The sequence below is a fragment of the Apus apus genome, chromosome 10 (genome assembly GCF_020740795.1).
Source record: "Apus apus isolate bApuApu2 chromosome 10, bApuApu2.pri.cur, whole genome shotgun sequence".
Taxonomy (NCBI): domain Eukaryota; kingdom Metazoa; phylum Chordata; class Aves; order Apodiformes; family Apodidae; genus Apus; species Apus apus.
The window spans coordinates 18,198,574-18,219,620 of NC_067291.1; the positions used below are offsets into that span (position 1 = coordinate 18,198,574).

Sequence of the window (21,047 nt, forward strand, 5' to 3'; positions counted from 1 at the left end):
AGAAAGCACAGTTACTTTGAAGAGGCTTAACTGAAGAGTAAAACAACTAAAAAAAAATTGATTCTGTCCTAACTCAAACCAGGAGAGTTGCCACAGGTTTCAACCACAGAGGTCAAGACACAGAGTGTTTATTATTTGAAAAATGCATCAAGAGCAAATATGCTACAGTTAAATCAATCTTCTCCTCATGTTTGGATCTGACAGCAGAGCTGCTTCCAAACAGGTCATTAAATAGCTTCTTCAAAAGACTGACTGCACAGCATCACCATGGTGGATGCCCATCAGCTGTACCAACCAGCAGCCTTGTTTCTTCAGCCTGAGGATCCAGTTGCCCATAGTCATAAGCAAGACAAATTTGAACAGGCTTAGAGCTCTGAGACTCCCAGGATGACAAACTATTTGCTACAGAAGTCAGCCCACTAAAGGGTATGTGCTAACACAGCCTGAGCTAAAAGAACCACAGATCATGGGACAGAGCTGTGAGAACACCACAGGCTTCCCAGCACATAAAGAGGGTCAGTTCAAAATTCATGGACACCACCAGAAATGTCCCTTCACTGCCTCCTGCCACCTTGCAGCTGCAGTTTTCATCCATACAGCAACTGAGAGGTTCTTTTTCAAAACACTGATCCCCTGAAAGAAAACAAACAAACAAACCAACCCACACTTCAGCTCCAAGGGCCTTGCTCCACACAGTTGCTTCCTTAGCAGTTTCCTTGTGGAATACACCTTGAAGAAGACAGAAGTGAGGACTGAAGAAGGCAACTAAGAAGAACAGATACTACTGGAGTTGCTATCACAGCCAGCACTCCCCAAGCTATTCCCAGCCATAGGAACATGGAGACCTTTTCACCTCTGTCAGGACACAGCACTGGACTTCTAAATCACCATTAAAAGCTGGGGGTTTCAGATTTACCACAGCTAGCTCATGCCAGGGGGTACTGTGAAGTTCAGGGATTAAAAATCATTGCTCATTCAAATCACAGCTGATTGTAGACTGCAAGCTGACCTCTCATCTTTAATGCCTTATCCTTCAAAATGGTTTTGCACCCCCAATTTCTTTCTGACTAGAATGGCACATAAAATCATGCATCTACCTAGCAGGAAAAAAAAGATGTCATCACACAGCATAATGATCCATTTATCCCTAATCCACCTCCCAAAAATGTGTTGTGGTTTGAGGCTTGTTTGGGCTTTTTGGGTTTTGGCTGGTTGTTTTGGTTTTGCTGTTTTTTTTTAAACCCAGCTACTTTCATACCAAATCACAAGTTCATGACTATTTGTCTGGCACAGCAGCAAACAATAATTTGAGACAGAAGTCATGAACTCCATGCTGCATCTCAAAACACCAGGGAGATTTTATTGCAAGGACTGTTATCCAAGTTAGTCTGTGGCTTGGCCACCTCAGCTAAAACCCTCTTCTTCTGCAAAACATACTCAGTTGTCAACATAGCACATCAGGACTTCATCTTTAATGGCAAACCTGCAAGACAGCACAGGATAAGCCCTATGATCTCTCATCTGCTTGCTGGTTTGATTTGTCAGCAGCATTTCAAAGACTGTTGCCTCCTGAATTATGTGCAGTCATCTCCTTTGCAAAGGACACCTTCAGAGTAGGCTAGAAACAGGGACTCACGTAAGATAGTCAGAAAGGAGAATTTGTTACAGAAATCAGGCACAGTGAGCATGGCTTAATGGTAAGACTATTAAAATGGGAATGGAAATACCTGTTCTGCCACTCCTTAGCCTTTGTGCCTTGCTTTCTCATCCTTATGAGAAGCAGCTGAGGGAACTGGGGCTATTTAGTCTGAAGAAAAGGAGGCCCAGGGAGGTGCTTGAGTCACCATCCTCAGATGTGTTTAAAAGTCATCTAGATGTGGTGCTTGGGAATACGGCTTAGTGCTGGACTTGGTAGAGTAGGGTTAATGGCTGGACTGGATGACCTTGAAGGCCTTTTCCAACCTAAGTGATTCCATGATCTTATGTTTGATTTGCTCTGTTACTAGTTTCAAATTCTCTGAAGCTGAATTGATTTCCTTTGTTTGTGACAGACACAAAGGTCCCAACTTGCTTGGGGCTTTAAGGGAAGATCCTGCAACACAAATACAATTTCATCCAAACGATAAGGAGTGATGCATGTAAGACTCTGAACTCAAACTCCTCAGTTTTGATCAGTTAAACTGAGAAGATCTGAGACCAACTACAAAACACATTCCCAACCCACTTCAGGGCTTTAGAGACTACAGCATGCCTGGCTGCAGTTAAGACTGTGAAAAATGGCATAGCTGGCCTCCAGGTTTCTTCTGTTTTAATGAGTCTTCAGCAAATGTGCTTAGTTTGCAAAAAATGTTTTTACAACTGCCAGACTTACCAACCCATCCTGGGCTTTGGCAGCTGAACTCCAATCACTTCTGCTATGGTTGGAAGAGCTGAGGGACCCACCAAACCAGGGGCTCCCCCACCTACACCCTGGCCTCACCATTACATACCTTGAGAGGGGTGGCACAGACCTGCTCGAAAGCCAAGCAATTTACTCCTGGCAATTTGCAGAAGCCAGTCAAGAACTGTCTTAGTTCAGCAGGTCAAAGAGAAGTTAAAAATAGAGTAGTTGTTATTTTTAATCCCTATTGGATACAGACACAAACTACCCAGGGAACAGATCAGCTGAGAAAGAAACTGGCAGTTTATAGAGCAATTTTCAGATCCAAAGGCTCTTGCTACCACTGCCAGCTCAGAGCTAGTAGCCCTAATTTGCAAATAAAGAAACTGCTTGAGAGTGAGAGGTTATAGTCTAAGTGATCTTTAATTTTCTGTGCCTTCACTCTTGGGTTCACAGTTAGTGACATCCATGACTTAGGAAGCTTAGAGCTTTCAAACAGAGGTAAAACCAGCCCTACATTGTTCCCATCTTGGCCACACAAATATGTAGGTGCCCAACACCTGATCATTTTTATGGTTAAGATCCCAGGGATTTGGTGAAGGTCAAAGGTCAAGCAACATTAGGAATTGAGGCCAATAGAGTCCCAATTCCCAACTCTTGGCTCTAACCCTGAGCGATGATTTATGATAATATGGAAAAAACAGACAGCTAAAAGGTAAGTGACCTTAGTCTCCTTGGAGTCACCTGTCTCCCTTTCTAGCCAGAATGATCACTGGAATACCCATGAGCATCCTGAGACAAGGACAGTGTACATCAGACAACTTAGTTCATTACCACCTGCCAGTTTAGATTTCATTGAGTTCCAATGGAAACTAGCAGTAGGTTTTATTAGGAACAAAGTAAAGGAGCAGAAGAGCTCTACTGTGTGCAGCTGCTCTTCTGGAAGGGGAAGAAATCCATACACTACATGTATTTCCATGTCCTCTTTGCATCTTGACAGTCAAGGAAGAAGACATGAGACCCTCCACATTATCCATTCTGCCCTCATGCTGAGGGCTTCATCCCGAACAGAGCAGCAATAAAACTTCACTTGCCACATGTGACGGAAAAGGACACTTCTGAATGGTGGGCTGCTCCAAGAGACTGCTGCTTGTCAGCCATAAGGAAACAATCTCACACACAGGGAAAATCCAGGCTCCCTCTTTGGAAGACCAGGGACCTGGAGAAACCAAGGGATTTATCCACACAAGTGAGACATGCTCCCATGGGTAAAGTGCTGAAAGACCCGATTTCTGACACAGGGAATCCTTCTATTCTTGCAAACACCTAATCACATTACGTCTTATGCATAGCCCATTGTTGAAAACCTTGCTTTAATTCTTCAACAGATGCTTCCTAATATGGGCTAATGCAGATTGCATGACATCTCTCTATTTTTAGTGCACATGTTTTTTTGGCCATAACAACTGCTATTTCAGGCCAAGTCAAACCTGCAGAGCAAACACAGCTAAGAGACAATGATTAAAGATGGGGAAATGCAACGTAGCAGTAACACGTGTTTAAGATTTATACCTGTTCAGGGACAGCATTCCCTACATTTGATACCTGCATACTAGCACTTATTTAAATTATTACCAGCTTTGATCAATTGTTAAAACAGGCTTAGAAGTAACTGGACAGAGAAGCAACACATTTGTGAATTAGAATGCTGATCTTCCTGGTTTTCACTATATGCTTCTCTCCATGCAGCACATTTGCATTAAATGAAAACTGGTTCATTTAAACTGACAAAAGGATTTAAGGCAAATCCAGAGTAATTTATGAGGTCTATAGCATAAACATGAAATAACAACCTTCCCTCCAAAGACAAGCTGCTCTCTCTCATGCTCCAGGGCTGTATTTTATATCAAATCCCTTCTATGTAAGAGGACTTTAATATATCACTGGAGACCTTTGTAAAAGTTATAACATAACTTACTTTTCCCAAAGAAACAAAGTTTTATGACATGGTTAGAGGAGATCCTTGTGTTTCCATAACATGGTTTGATTCTGTCTTTAACATTGATATTTCCTTTCACCAAGAAAAATGGAAAAACTTTTCCCATCCGTAGACTTTGGTGGCATAGGAAACATGCAAGATACATGAACAGATCTCAGCAAATTAAACTACAAGGTAGCAGAGAGATGGGGCAATGAAATGTCTCAGGTGTTTTCTACTCCCACTCTTAGCTACAGGGGGTTAATACAGAGGATCCTACAGTTCCCCTGTACTACCCTCTGGCCTGCCCTTTTCCTCTTTGCCAAGAGCTCTTCTCACAGAGTCAGAGATTGGTGGGAATCACAGATACTGCCCAAACACAGATCAGCCCTGCAGCTACTTCTTGTTCCACAAATAAATTGAGAAGTCTACACGTGGAGGTCTAAGCCAAACCTGAGGGCACTACAGAAATCCTCTCTCCCCTACTTGGCTCACCTCTAGCAAAATTCTTACTTACATGAGTTAAAACCTACAAACACAAGTCCCTATGGCTCCATTCTCTCTCCAGAAAGACTACTAGTTCAGGAACTTTGACCAAAAAGTTGTAAAACTCATTATTTAAAATCAGATTAGTGTGTGACATCAAGTATCCCAGATGCAGCCCAGCATCTAGAGATGAGGGCAGAGTAAGTGTTTCACATGACTGGCGTGAAGCTATGTCCCATGTTCCTAATGACACCATGCTTCAGAGAAAATGAAACCCAACCTTTCCTTCCTTCCCCCTCACAGCATCTGCACCTGGAAACCTTTTAATAGGTTTTTTGTTTGCCTCACAAGGGCTCATGTTCATGCCTGAGTAGAAATGAGCATTGTGACTTGAACTCTTTCTCCTGCTGGATGACAGGTGATAAAAATAATATGTATACACGTATCATATGACTAACAATAGCACCTGGCCCATGGTGATGAGATCCATCCTTTGCTGCTGGAGCACTTCAGAATTTAGACAAAGGAATTAAAACATCAGCCTTGATTCCACAGACCTGGGATTTACTTTTTTTTTAACCCATTAGTAGGCACACTCAGATTCAAATCTCAAAGATCCAGTCATGCAAGACCCTAACTGCTTTCCCACTCCTGACTACAGCTAGATTAATCCTCTTACACAGATTATTCCAGAAGAAACTTGGCTCCCACAAAGTTCTCCTGCAGCTCTAAAAATAATTTTGAGTGCTGTAGGACATGTTATGGTACTTAGGCTAAAGCAGCTGTTTAGAGATTTTAACAACCACTCACCAAACCAGCCTGCTAGCATTACCTAGCCCCAAAGAACTGTTCAACCCAGTTTTCCTCTCCCATGGCTGAGGTCTGCGAGGAAAGTACCTCACTTCTGGGTGGAACACAAGAGAAAAGCCCTTGGAAAGCTGTGCTCCTTATCCCCTCAGTAGCACTGACACATGGCACTTTCTGATTAAGTTCATTTTGCCTTTTAATATGCTTTCCTCCTCCCCCTACACAACTCATTCCATCACTGTGCATCTTTTTTTACAGTCAATTAAGTTCATATATCACAGCACCATTGCTGCCAACAGAAACCTGCCATCAACTAATTTAGCCCTGTTTAAATTCTTATGACATGATCAGTAACTTAAAAATTCAGCTTCTGATGCTTTGTATTTTATTTGAATCCCAAATAACCCCAGCTCAGGGCAGGTACTGCTGAATTACAAAATTTTAGGTAGAAAATATCTTTAAAGTGGATTCTTGCTTGTTCAGAAGATACAAGAACAGCAAAGGACTCGGAAAATGCCCAAGCAAGTATGTGGCTTTGAAAAACACTTGGTTTGTATTGTATTTACACAAACATGTATTTTTCTGTGGTGTTCCACAATGGAAGATGTGTATCTGAAATGTTTAGCATGTAACTATTTCCTAAGTATTTACAACCTTCATTCTCTCCTACGAAGTTTTAGCCTGGGTGAGCCAGATTACAAGCCTGATCAATCCTTCACTCTGCCCAGTTGGGCAGTAAAGAGACCTTTTCCCAGGAGACACTCTGGAAGCATGCCCCTAGATCATCATTTCCACACAATTTCATTAGGAATGGACCTTTTGTGTGTCAGAGAGGATTAATTTTTTTGTTTCTAAACTCCTTGTGCACAAAAGTTAATCCAAACCAGACAGGAGTCAATTAGGTCATTAACGTGCTAAGCCTATTAACAGCCAAGACTTACATTTCTTTCCCACAACAATGAAAAACATTCAGGAGTCTGCCTTTAAGTGGCAAAGCCCATGAGCAATTTCATTGTTTTATGACACAGCTACTTGAAGTGGTGGCTGTTTGCACTGTGCAGCAGTCGGGTGCTTTGCTCGCTTTTCAGCATAGCCAGCCTGCAGTCAACACAAAGAACCAGCACCCAAGGGATACAAATTCTGTTTCCAGCTGGTTTGCAAACTCCTGTGTGATCCTGGGGCAGGGAATCACACAGTCCCAGATTTTACTCACTTTGTTGCTGAGGGACAGACTAAAGCCATCCTGGTCTCACACAAGGGGCAGAGAAGCTCATGCTCTCCCCAAATCCAGCCCCAGTCTGGCCCCTTAATTATCATCAGATAGGAGAAAAAAAAAAAAAAGAAATCATCATAATAATAAAAAAAATTTAAAAACTAGTCACAGCACAAGATCCACAGCCTTAAACAAATTTTACATCAGAATCTCCCCCCCGCCTCAGAGCCCAGACACACTCTTCACATGGCCTGGCCACCACCTGTGCAAGCTGAGCTACGGTGGCAGTGTGCAGGTGTGCTCTTAGCCCAACAAATGTGAAAACTTCAACAACTTTGCTTGCAGCAGGGAATTCTAGTTCCTTGGGCTGTCCATGGATTAGGAACCTAACAGATACGCCATTAATTTTGCTGATAAACAGAGTTAAATGCAATTAGATTTTGTCAGACCAACAGGCCACCTAGCCCATGCTGCAAGGTCCCTCAAGCTCCAGGACCTGCCTTGTCAATCACCTCTGGGCCAACATGAGGAGAACAAAGCTTGCAGGGAGCATCCCAGCAACTGTGGCATCTACTCAGATTCCCTTTTGAACAAAGCAGAGAACAGCAGCATGTAGTGAGTCCCCAGAACCCCTCAGGAAACAGTGGGTACTACTGGGAACACTTTTTTTAGTGTCCCCGTTGTGTCTTTTGTTTACAGTTCTGATACCTTGGTACTCTCTCACCTTCTCTGTCCCTTTTTCATCCCAGTGTCTCCACAGTTTCCTTTCCCTCTTCTCAGGGAGGAAATTGCAGTTCTGCCAGGGACAGGCAGCACCCTGCCCCTAGACAGAAGGTCAGAAAGTTCAGTGGTAAAAGGATGAGGCAGATTTCCTGGACTCACTTTATTTCAACTCAATTTTTAACTAGTGGCTGTCTTATTTTACAGTGTAAGGATTTTGCAATGCATTTTCTTTGAACACAGAGAGTCCTTGGCTAGGAAATCAAAGTGGTGCTGAATTCTGATGTTTCCTCTAAAAAGAGACATAGGGGATCTGTAACTCTAACCAGAACTAAGATTTCATACTCAGAGAAGATTGGCTTAGTCTGAACCTAAGAGAATAATAAACTTGCTGAACTACCAAGAGTTCAACTCCACACAAGAGAAAATTAAGTTCCTGGCTACAGGATTTATCAGCAAGCAGTGCCAGCCAGGAGGCAACTGTATAAGCAAGCACAGGTCATCTCTGCTGGTGCACAGGCTTGGTTTAATATAAAAACAGAGGGATACAGGCAAACTTGTTCATGGCTGCCTATTCCCATCAGTTCCTTCAGACCTCTGCTTCCACTGCAGTTCCCAAGAAGAAAGCCTTTTGTACCTTCAGCTGCTGCCATGTCCCTTTACATCCAAAACCAGAACTTGTTCCTGACGATTCAGTTGTTCCCATACTAGTGGGTCTTACTCTTGTACCCATTAAACCTGCCAGTCCTGCTTCCCATTTTGTCCCTTTGGAAACTCAGTAGAAGACAGCATAGAAGCCTTGACCCACTGCCTCCATGTTAGTATTAGTACTGCAGTCCCTCCAGGAGGCAGAAGCTGGAATATTGGTGAGGTAAAGGGGCAGGAGAGGAACAAAAGAAACAGAACATCCAGGCACAGTGACACCTAAAGAAGAGATTTCACAAAGTTCATAAAAAAATACCCTCTAGAAAACCCATCCAGACATATTTCTAGAAAGGCTAAAATTTAATTGCTCCAAAAACTAGACCAGCTTATATTAGCTGAGAAACTGTTTGGCTTTAAAAATGGAAGAAGATAGGATACGATCAGTGAATAGAGTTAGACATCTTCCCTTGAAAAATAATAGAAAATAATATCAAAAGCTGTTTTATTATTAACACCAAACAAAAAATCCCACCCCAAAATGAAAAGGGTGTGAGACAGCTGCATTTTTTCAGGATTTCAGCTGCTAAGCATTAGAGCAACAGCAAGGTTTGCAGCAGCTCACAGGCACACCCTCTTTAAGTGCAAAAATACAGTAAAGCTACTGACCTTATGTGGTGCCTTGACCAGGAGCAGGTAAAAGGCAGGAGAAAAATATCAACAGGAGGACCATCACCAAAGAACCAGAACTCCTTACTATTAATGTCCCACTCCAATGGGGACTCTAGGGCTTGAAATCAAATCCACAATTATAGTTTTTCATTTATAAAACAACTTTAATAGTCACACTGGGTCACAACTGAAGACTGACAATACAGGACATGCCACCAGCATCTCACATAGCCACAGAGAGCCATGGGATTTAAGCCCAGGATCCTACCACTAGGCCTTTGCTAGAAACACTATGAACACCTTCCTGAGCAGTGGTCACTTTGCATGGTTAAAGCAGTTTACTCTGACCTATCAAAGTTTATCTTCTCACAGATCCAATTTTACAATAAGTGTCCTAACTACTTTTATATATGTGATGTGAATCCTTCTGCCTGAGGCAGCAGAAGGATTCATTAACACAGGCCATTTTTCACTAGCTCCACCTGTGTGAACACTTGAACTAAAAAATACACACATATCTGGCAGAACAACAGTTAAAAAGAGAATTGCATACTCATGGCTGTTCTCTTGAGGCACTTCAAGCTCACCTGCTACAACCTTGCAGTGCTCATCAGGAGTGTGTGACTTCAGGGGATGGCCTGACCTCGTGGATCGCCGGCGCCTGATGAAGTGCTCTTTCCCACTAAATGAGGTCTCTGATGTGTTCACTGGCTGTATTAGCATGTGCTCTGATCCAATTTGGATATAGCCAACCTGTCCACAAAAGAGAATAAAAAAACCCCATCAGATATTTTGGTATCCTAACCTTATCTATCAACCTAGTCTGAACGCAGACCATTTCACTGCAATCACAATTTACAGTGTGAGGAAATGGAAAGTGATTACGATCGCGTTCAGTCTGTATAATACACACTCAAGAACTTCAGCTGCTTCTCATATTTTTCATCTCACCAAGCACTATTTAAAAATATCACTGTGCACTCTACTTGTACAAAGAAAAGGTAGGGGATTCTTGTCAACACCTTTCCTTTCCCTTCTTCTCTCTCTGGCTAAAGCACCACTCCAGCTAAAAGCAGAAATGCATCTTATGAGACGCTCAGCTCACGTGGGGAGTTGCATTCTTATTAAATGGCATTTACCTTCTCAGTACAGCAGAGGTGAGACTTCCTGCAAACTGCAGATGATCTGTGCATATCATTCTTGCAGACAACACTAAGTGAGCTGATGTTGTAAGCATGACTTGCAGAGCCACTCACATCTTTTGTATGGGGACCAAATACCTCATCTTGGCTACAACAGGGGCCCACACTGCAAGCACTGCCCCCCTGTCAAGCCATGGGTTGGGTTTCAGGGGTCAAGTCAGGGATGCACTGTTGTACTTTCCCAGTCATGAGATTTTTGTTTTTCTACTATCCCTGGAATAAGTAACACAAGGAAGGGAAAGACCCTGTCTGAATAACAGCAGACTCCATAGGCTCCAGGTGGGAGCACTAAATCCCTGCCTTTCTTGCACCAAGTCCAGACCTTACAGCAAGGCTGGCAAGAACATCTTTGGAAGGCAGTAGAGCCCTCTTCTGCTTGCAACCAAGAGTTTTGAAGGTTCTTTTATGCCTTTTCCACTCCTTTTCTGGCATGAATGGTTTGGATTGGAAGAGACCTTAACAATCATCTAGTTCCAACTCCCCTGCATGGTCAGAGACACCTCCCACTAGACCAGGTTGCTCAAAGCTCCATCCAGCCTGGTCTTGAAAAGAGAAGGAAAGGTATCCCCTTAAAACTTAAAGCTTCCAGATTTAGTAATCAACACTGAGGTTTTAACACATTGGAGAAAGTGAATACATACAATTAGGGTTTCTTTCTTACTTTTCATTGTATTAATCTAGTGATTATTTGTACTGCAATTTAAAGTCTCAAAATACAGCTCTTTGCCATATTCCCCCCTGAAAGAACTCTCCAGGTCTGATCCAACTTCTACTAGCAATACAAGGCCTCATCTGGCCTGGCAGGAAGCATCAGGTTGTGCCCATGGTACACCTTACAGGTAAAGGAGCTTACAAGGGATCCTCCTGGACTGCACATCTACAAGACCCACCCTATATGTATAAAGAGAGACCAGACTTTTTTGTCCCCCCACTACATTCTGTGCCAGCCAGGCAACCATCCAAATAAATGCTCTGCACATACATGCAAATACTATATATTCAACAGCTGACTGTACTAATATGATTTATAATACGCATTACATACGTACTGTACATTGTACATTTCCACATTTCTCTGCCAAATTCAGTCCTCACGTACACCCAGGAAATCCCTTTGGCCTAGTATTTCCAGCAAGAGGAATTTCTGCAAACAGAAATGAGAGTCCTCCTCTTTTGACAGCTGTACTAACTGAACAGCATTCAGGGGAACCTAGCATTTTGGAATTCTTACTAATTCCAAAACTGCACTTGAAAAAAATAAATAAATCAGTGTCTCTGTTTGTCATGGCTGCAAAGCACTGCAGTAACAATTAGTTCCCTGCCTCAAAAGAGACAAGAGACACCCCTTTTGAGGTCTTTCAAAAGAGGCCTTACCCTTGGGGCAAGGTCACTGATTAAGTGTAAAATGCCTTGATGCCTCCCAGAAGGGCTCCCACTTAGGAAGAAAAATTGACATACCTGTTTACAAGACCCACTCTGCCCTAGAGCTTCCAAAAGGGCTGCCTCTTCATTTAATTACAAGTTGGGCTTTGTCAGAATTGTTTCAGGGACAGCAAAAGCTCTAGTGACTTATTCTTCCAGCCTCCTTTAAGATGCTCTCCACCACTTCCCCTCCTTCTTCCCATCTTCCAGCTGGGAGGTAGCCCCAGCCTCTTTTTTAATATAGGTTTTAATTATTCAGAAGAAGGGTTGTAAATCTGGTGCCATGGTACTAAAAGCCACACCAGAGCTCCTGAAAGGCTGCCAACCATTTTTGTTGGTGCCAAAAATATGTAAGAAAGAGTCAGTTTCATCACCACCCGACACTATCCCAACTTTCTGGCATCAAGTGTGAAAATAATTTAAACCATTGGAAAGGACTTATGTTTCACATTTGCTTTAGAATTGTGAAACCTCTGGAGGGAAAAAGCCATGCGTCTTCACCCTGGAATAGGTTAAGAAGCAATCTCAAGTTTAATCTGACAAACCAAGTAGAGTTTCAAGCAGGAAGGATTTGCAGGATTGGGCCTGTAAAGTACTCCTTGGGAGTTAAAATTTTCCTCAAACTTGCCAGTTGGGTTCTAAACAGTCCTCAAACCTGTGGGCCCAGATGAGATTTTTTGGATACGGTAAGTCTGAACAACTCTGGTTGTTACTTTGCTTTTTCTGCAAGAAATGCATTCCTCATGTTGCCTCCCTCAAATCCTCTAAATGCCAAATACTGTGCTGTGCTAATCTCACCATGAGATACCAGACAAATACTCTATGCTTTCCTTCTCTAGTTTGTGTGATGTTCAGGGACAGCAGCAAATTGGATTTTGAAGGTAAAGAAGTAAAACAGAAGACCATGTGACTGTCGGAGCTATTTTTCCCACATCTCTGGAAATCATTCAAATTAAATAAAATGCTTTGGATCTGCCAATTCATAGTTGCCTGAGGACATGCATATCAAAGGCTGGGATACTCCCTCTCATCCTTCTTTCACCGTGGGAGCCCATAGGAACAGGACCTGCCACTGTGCCAGACCCTTGTGTTGCTCAGTGTCAGGACAGCAGCTGCTGCCCAGCCCCACCACCCACCCCAGAGCACCAAGACACAGGAGTCCTCAGGAGCCCAGAAATCCAGAGGGGCACAGTAGTTCATCATCATCTGTATTATTAATCTAACCTGCCTAGTGCGGTTCGCATGACAGGACCATACAGCTGACAAAGTCACACAGCTCAGCTAACAGGAAAGGCTTGAATTATTTCAGCCTCAAAAGGCAGGCAACAAAACTGACAAGTTGATTAAAATAAACAATAATCCACAGTTCCCACTACAGCCCCACTCACCACTGTGCTTAACAGTGGCTCTATCTTTCATATTAAGGATATTTCATACCCTTAATTTAGAAGTCAGCTGAAACACTCCTCACTAGCAAAAGAGGCTCTCCTCTCCAAACCACCAAAATAACCTCACATGCTCTTACCCAGAGTTTTATACACACATTGGTCACTCAAGCAATCTGCTCTGATCTCCTCTTGTACTACCAGCAGGTCTTTCCTCTTCTACACATTACCTTATGCTACACTGGAGCTTTTCCCAGCCTGAATGACAGCAGGGAAAGGAGGAAGGTCCCCACACTGTGTCACTGAAATTACAACAGTAAAAACGGGCCTGTTAGTGCTGGCACTTAAAGAGCATTTGCAATCACACTGTCCTGCTTCCCTGGCTTCTCTGTTCTGTCTCTGTCCCCTGGTAGCACTGGTGGAGGCACAACAGCTCAAGGGCTAACTCGGGACAGGAATCCAAAACTTCTAGGTTCTCTGCACGTGGTTCTGGACCTTCCCACATGTTACTGCTCTCCAACAGTTACACTGTTTTTCCAGACCTTTTTATTCTCACAACATCTTTGAACAAGATCTGTGAAATGCTGAATCTTCAACAGATTTTTCTTTTGTTTCTAAGTGGTCATTAGTTACACACATCCGAACACACTGAAAAGAGAACAGTTTTAAACATCTGACAAATTCCATTCTCTTCTCAATTCCTCAACTCTTACACTGTAAATCTTTAACCATTTCCTCAAGGTTAAAAGGAAATTAGTATCTAAAATGAAGAACAAAAAAACAACTCAAATACAGTGTAATAAACATCATGTGGCTTTTAGTCCTGTCCTAATTAACAAACTCTGTTTCAGCTCTACATTAGTTACTATTTACAAGTGCAATTCAAGCAAATTTAAAATGAGAGCCTTAAATTTGGTCTTACTCCAGTGTCATTTCATGTTTGCACTTGGTTTTCAGAGCAGATCATACCCAGGAACATCTGACTGCTCCTCTGCCCCAGCCGCCGAGTCTGCTAGACAGGGAAACCACAACGTGCACTCCCTTCTGTCCACTGTGGAAGGGGAAAGACAATCCCAGCACAAAGAAACCCAGCACGGTCATTTTAAGAGGTTTAACTTTTCAGATCATGGACCAGCTATGGATGGAAGCCAGACAGCTCTGCTCCCAGACAAGAGAATGCAGCACAGTTGAAGGTTTCCTCAGGGGAAATTGTATCATCTGACAATCCTAGCATGCCTGCATTGCCCTGCTTCCCATGACAGCAGAGGCTCCTGCAGTTGCCTGGAGGGCAGCGCTGCCCAACTGCACACAGGAACACTCACTACCACTGGACAGGGACTGAGCTCTCCAAGCTTCAGACATCTGCTCTAAACCAGGCATCTTCTCCCTCTACAGTCAATGGAGAAAGGCAAACACCTCCAAAGGGAAAAATCACCACATTGGTCCCATCACACCTTTGGTGAACAGCAAAGTGGGCAACAGGGAGGGCAAAATTGCCCAGATACTGCAGCTAACTGAGAAATCAATTTCTGGCAGGTAACCTTATTTAGTACCCAAATGAAAAGTCATGACTTTGTAATTTTCCCTTGTCACCTCCAGCAGACTTAGAGCATCTCTGTCCAGCCTTCCTAAAAAGAGGAATCACCTGACCTGGCTGATACAAAGTCCAGATGGATGCTCTATCTATGATCTTTGCCCATACTTGCCAAAGCTTGTCTACACCTACACCCTCCCCAAATTTGTGGATGGCAACCAAGTGAAGGGGACACACGAGAATGAAGAGGTTCCATTCAGAAATATTTTAACAAACTGGAAAATTCATCCACCAGGAGTTGTTTAACAAAGTTACATGAAGCTTGGAAGAAAAGAAGCCCTTTACTTCTCTGCAAAGACTGCATGAGACAATACTGCAAAATATTTAAGGTTTCCCAACTTCCAGCATGCATTTCTTAGGGGGTAGCTTCAGTTACTCTATTCCATGCTATAAAAAGAAAATCACTGTTCACATTCCATGAGCCCTTGTAACACACATCATCCACTTCCACTGATCCAGACTTCAAAAGGAAGCCTCCTGAGTTATATGAATGAGCCTTAACTGAGAAGTACAATCCACTTTAACTAGAGACAGGCCAAAGAGCAGTCCTGAATGCAAAAATCAAAATTTTCAGATTTCAAAGAGAAAGTTACTTAGAATTAAACCTCTGCCTCTAAACACATCCCAGTGATTTTTCAGCTTTTAGACATGGTTCCTGAACAGGCAAGAGTTTTCAAGTTCATTTCTAAGTCAAAACCTAATACTCATTTTAATACGAGCCTGTGACCCTCTCAAAACTGTAAGTACTTCAAAAATTTAGGTACAAGAAATATGAAAAGCCTGCAGCAGTTGTTGTAAGGCACTGACTTTGTAGTCCAACCAACTGCATAGCAGTCCAGCACTTCAGCATGTGAAACTGGCCCTAGGATGAAAAGAAAGTGAAATATTAATACATCAAATGAAGTCTCAGGGGATCCCACATTTTAGAGATAGCTTGAGGAAACATTCTGCAATATGCAACTGGGGAAGAAGTCTTCCTAAACAGCAAGGGACCCTGCCCTGCTAGGACTCAGAAAAAGCACTGTTGCAATCACAGCACAAATACATGGTGCTCAAAGGGCCTCCTCTACTATGCTCTCCAGGTTGCAACAGAAAAAGCTCTACAGAAGGTAACGCTGCTCTGCCAAACTTTGCTAGAGAGGGTAAGGGCAGTACACAGAGAGCAACAGTCAAAATACAACCATGAAATTGCACCTGAAAGCAAAGGACAACTAGTTCTGAGATGTATCAAGCAAACTGGAATTTGCTTGCTGGAAGAGAGACATAACATATCGAACCTCAGACTTGGGAGCAGAAACCTTAGTCCATTATGCAACTCAAGGTAACATTCACTGTGGCCTTACAAAGCTGGAACTTTACAAAAACAGAGAAGCAATTTCCTGTACTGCCTACTGTCTTGGTCTACGGTGTTGGTCAGAAGAGCTGCAGAACTTTGCTCCTGCCTGTGTCTCCCCAGAACCAGCAAAGGACAGTTCAGTCCTGTGGTGTGGCCAGAATCCAAGTGTTTACACAACTGCATTCCCCAGAGGGGATGCAGTCCTGCCAAGCTGACGCAGCAGCGCTTTTCAGGAACACAGTATTTCTGGTCTACACTGCAACTCCCAGGTTGTCAGGACGAAGAGGAGGGTTAGAGCATCCTCACATGGGGTACTTTAACTGTGCAGATGAGACCTTAGGTACAACACTTTTAAAAGACAGTGTGGCCACCCTGCTCGATGCAACTGGAAGTTGCAGCAGGAAACTCCAAGAGACCAGATGCTGCTTCACAGCAGCACCCGCAAACAGTGTTTAAAAACCAAAACACAGCCTTTAGATGCCATGCTGGGAACCCGATATCATCACCAGGAAGCAATTGCTCAGTCTGGCTGTAGCTCAGTTTTCATGCCATTGTGTCAGGGATTTTGTTTTTATTAGAATTCCACTTGCCCTGATCATTTTATATCACTTTTGGTGTGATTTATGGCATAGTTGAGGAATACAATTACAGTATAGTCTGAGCCAGCTGGAGATCAGGATTCAGTATTATTACCTATTCAACTTTTTAGCAACCAGCTTTTCTGAATGAGATATTCTGATCATCCAGCTCAACTCCAACACGTGCTCCCCACACTGGAATTTTCAGGAAATCTCCCACTGCAGCACTAGCACTTAGGACAAATGTCAGGATAAACAGGCTACAAGGTTTCCACTGCTGAGGCCTTTCTCACAGGTCAGTGTGCAGGCCTTGTCTGTATCTCCACCTGTGAAGCTGTGCTGCCGATGAGGCCAAAGCCTTATCCTTTCTGCTGCAAAAAGAGCTTAAGGAAGCAACTGGAAAATTCAAAACCCACTGTAGTGATGCTCTTGGCATCTTAAATTGCCAGAGGTAAAAAAAAAAAAAAAAAGAGGTAAAAAACTTGGGCTTTAGAATGAATCACCTGATCTCAGTTCCGCTTGTGGCAGATTCAAGACTTCCTAGAGAATTTGAGGCAAACTCTTAATTCCTCTGATCCCAGAAAACATCCAAACCCTAAATTGCACAGCTTTTGCTACAGGTATGCTGATTAAGCGTGGCCACTGCAAAAAGCTGCATAAATACTGAAAGTGGGCTAAAATCTGATGTTTCATGTTTAAGAATAGACTTTAGAAGCCAAGAGGTAAATTTATCTAGAATAACATGATCTATCTACATGCTGATGTGCACCAACACAATGAAACCATTTCAAAAGTTAATGAGGTTCATCTTAAGACTAGGCTTACCCTAAAGACACTTCTCTAGTTCTGAATTCACAAGGGTGTTAAAAACCTTATCTCACTCGTGTGCACCATGCACCTACTTTTTCTCATTCCTGGTGATCACCTGAAGAGTAATTTAATAGATTCCTCTAATAGGAAAGAAGTATCCCAACATCTGCCCACACCACTCTCTGCACTCCCAGGACCAGATCCACAGGCAAAGGCAAGCAGAGCTCTACCAACACTGCCACTTACACGTGGCAATATGAGCTTTGGTCCCCAAGAGGTGCCACAACCAAGCAGCTTCAACACTGATCACTTTTTGATCTCAAGCTCATGTAGCTCAGTTATGTCAATTTAGTTGTTGCTTAGAATTCATATGATACAAACAGATACTGCAACGTTGCAGCCCATAGTCGCAGAGTAATGAATGAAGACTAACTAGTCTTGTTTCTCTTCCAACTTTTCTACTGGGAATATCGCCAATCTTTTTCACTCCCCCTCCTCCGTTCCCTGATCTGAGGCAGTTAATACTGTGCCTATAACTACATTCCTCTTTCTAAAAAGGTTCCTTCTCTGCCTGTTTGTGCTTTTCAGCTTTGCTGCAGTAGGTAGCTCTGGAAGTCCAGCACTTCATGAACAGGATTAGCAAAACATGCCTAGTGACAAAAGCACAGAGCTGTTAGTGATTTAAAGCCCGAACTAGAGATATCAGTTTTAAACTCTGAGAAAGCCCTGGGTGATATACAGCTCAATTTACAGGGCCACTCAAATACTCACTTTTTTTTTTTTTTTTAAGCCTGAGGCACAGCGCCCTCAAATGGTTCAGGAACGAAGGCCCAAGCCCCAAGTGCAAAGCAAATTAGGTCCTTACTGCGAAGTTTAAGACTTAATTAACAGGTCTGTACCAAGAAGTTAAGCCCACGTCCCAGGACCACGTATTGGAAGTCAATGCTTAACGCCCTGCTGACTTTCTGTAGCACTTAAAGTTACCAACAATAATTACAAACTAGCCCTCATGTTAAGCACCTAAGTTCACCACTGAGAAGCAGAACAGCTGTCCCACACAAGATCATCTCTTCTTATCAGGAAGCCCGTAGGAGAACCCAGGCTCTGTGGAGCTACCTGAAAAAGCTACAAACTGAGGTGGAGAAATCCAGACACTCGAGGTGGGAAAAGCATCCCTGAGCGGGACGGTTCTTCCAGCCATGCTGGAGGACCAGGTGTCCCTACAGCTCCCACGAAACACCCTCACACACCAGCAGCAATCACCGGGCTGGGCGGAGCGGCCTGGCTGGAGGGCTGAGGAGCTCGCTGTCCCGGGCTTTGCTGCCGGAGGAGGGACCTGGTCAGGCAGGCGACTAAACTCCCCAGAGCGGGACTCGGCCACCAGCCAGACGGCAGGGGTAGGCTGACAGGAGGGACGTCCAGCGGGCAGGACGCTCCTCTGCAGCACCCTCAGGCCCTGCCACCCACGGCGGACGCGGGGCAGGAGGGGCTGGGCAGCGGGCAGCGGCTGCACCGCGCTGCGGGGAGCTGCGGGCACGGCTCGACGGCCGCGCTCCGCACCCGCTGGGCTGGGGATCGGGGGATCGGGCAGCTCCCGGGGGGCACGGCGGGCAGGAGCTGCGCAGGGACCGGCCGCGGGGCGGGGAGGCAGTACCAGCCCGGCGCAGGTGCTGAGGGAGGCGAAGGAGTCGGTGCGGTTCAGCACGCGTCCCGTGTAGAAGCAGAGCCGCTCCTCCGGGGGCCGCCGGGGGCTGGGCGCCCGCCGGGCCGCCCCCTGCCGCTGCTCCACGACGAAGCCCCGGGCGAGGAAGCGCAGGTCGCGGCGGAGGTGCAGGTAGAGCTCGGTACCGGCGGCGGGCAGGCGGAGCAGCAGGGCCTCGGCGGGCGTCCGGGGCCGGGGCAGCGCCCGCCGGCGCCGGGGGCCGCCGCGATCCCCTCGCAGGGCGGGCGGCAGCAGGTGGATCTTCTCCAGCGCCACTCGCTCCGGGATCACCACTTCCAGCTCCGCTCCGCCAGCTGCAGGCGAGAAGGAGAGAGGCTCAGGCGCTCGCAGCCCCGCCGGCCGGTCCCGCGGCCCGACGGGGCGGCCCGGGGCTCTCGTGTGCCCCGCCGGCCCCGCACCCGCCTCCCCCCGGCCCGCCGGGCTGAGCGCGGCCCCGCGCTCGGGTCTCAGAGCCCACCCTCGTGCGCGGGAAACTGCGAACAGGCTGCAGAGACAGCGGAGCCAGCGAAGGAACGGGATTTATTCCTCCACACGTCCGAGACAAAAACGCGCAGGAAAGAGAGGAATAAAGCACATGCTAAAAGCTACTTGTCTCATTAAAAAAAAAAACACAACAAAAACCAACACAAAAAAACCCTACAGCTTAGACACAAGCATCGCATTTCACCAACCCCAATAAAAATCTGCAGGGAGAAAAGGGAAAAGCAGAGCAAGCCGAAGCTACAGCCAAGGACAGTCAGCAGCTTTCCACATGAAACGTTACAGCAGCAGCAGCAGCAGCGAGAGGACAGGAAAAGAAAATACAAAAAGCCTGGAGCGGTTCATCCTGCAGCCTGGGACGGCGGCCACGCAGGGGACGCGATGCGATGTCCCTACGGTCCGCGCTCAGACGCTGCCGCCCCGGAGACCCCGCCGCGGCCAGGGCTGTCAGCGCCGCCGGGGAGAGCCAGGGGAAGGAGGAAACTCTACCTGTGCCGGCGTCCAGCCCCCAAAACAGCAGGCAAGGAAACACGAGTGGCAGGAGGCAGCCGTCGAACATCTTACGGCAGCGACGGGAGGCAGAGAGGAGCGGCGGCGGCGGCAGCGCGGGCCGGACTGAGCCCTCCCCGCCCTCGGAAAAAATAAGCAGCGCCGCCGCCGGCCCGGCGTGCTGGGCGCCGGGCCACGCCCCTCCCCGCAGCCCCGAGCTCTGATTGGTGCGCGGACACACCGGGACACGCCTCCCCCGCCCTCCTATTGGCTGAACGCGCCGGGAAGGAGGGGGGGAGGGGGGGGCTGGGCTCGCGCGGGGAGGGGGTACACGTGGGTGAGGGGGGGGGGTGGCCGGCAGGGGGCGCGCGCTCCTGCCCCCCCGGCAGGAAGGCGGGGAGACCCCCGTGGGCTTCGGGCACCCGGGGGGGGGGGGGCAGCGGCTCTGCAGGGCTGTGCTACCCGTGCAACCACTGGAAAACTCCTGGTGCATCGATGGGCTGACAAAAGGGAGGCAGGCAACCCCCCCCAGAGCCGGTGTGCCCCCCACGGGTGCCCGATCGTGGGCTTAGCCCACGATCGGGCACCCGTGGGGGGCACACCGGCCCATGATCAGCCCATGAAACCACTGAAAATAGCCTATGGGAGGTCTGCAGCCCCCTGGTAGTCTCCTCCGTCGTGGTTTCTGCATACCCTTTTCTTGGTTGCCAAAAGAATTCAGGCACTGCCAGAGAAGCTCGACTGTAAAAACAAAAAGTCACCCCCGCCTTCCTATTAACATTGATTTTTACAGTGATGGACAAGAAGGGGAGAGGAATTCCAAGAAAGCAGGACATGTTTGGGAGAAGGAGAGGAGGAAGAGGAGGAAGCGACCTGCCAGCTCCTTTTCCCTTCCCCCTCTGTGTGTGGAAGGCACTCGTTCCCTCACCCAGGTACAACCAATTCCCATTTTCAGTGAGATCCTGCAGCCACCAGAGCTCCCTCCTGCTTGCTGGTTGGACCACGTCCTGCATGTCCTCAGCTACCCAGGGGTCAAGAGAAGTCAGCTCGGTCCAGAGGCTGTGGAAAGCTGCGGGGTGATGTCCAAGAGCAGAAAGATTTCTGCTGCACTTGGTGGGTTTTGGATTGGA

General features: G+C 46.0%; 1 protein-coding gene across 1 annotated transcript in view; it reads right to left on the reverse strand.

Annotated features, from left to right (window-relative positions):
* The window catches only part of ADAMTS17 (ADAM metallopeptidase with thrombospondin type 1 motif 17), a 181,479-nt gene extending 161,492 nt beyond the window's left edge, over window positions 1-19,987 (reverse strand). Inside the window, exons 1-3 of the mRNA XM_051628580.1 lie at window positions 19,918-19,987; window positions 18,880-19,241; window positions 9,486-9,651 (exon numbers count right to left, since the gene is read on the reverse strand). Coding sequence (XP_051484540.1) covers window positions 9,486-9,651; window positions 18,880-19,241; window positions 19,918-19,987 — 598 coding nt within the window. The remainder of the gene's footprint in view (window positions 1-9,485; window positions 9,652-18,879; window positions 19,242-19,917) is intronic.
* Between the last annotated feature and the right edge of the window lie 1,060 nt (window positions 19,988-21,047).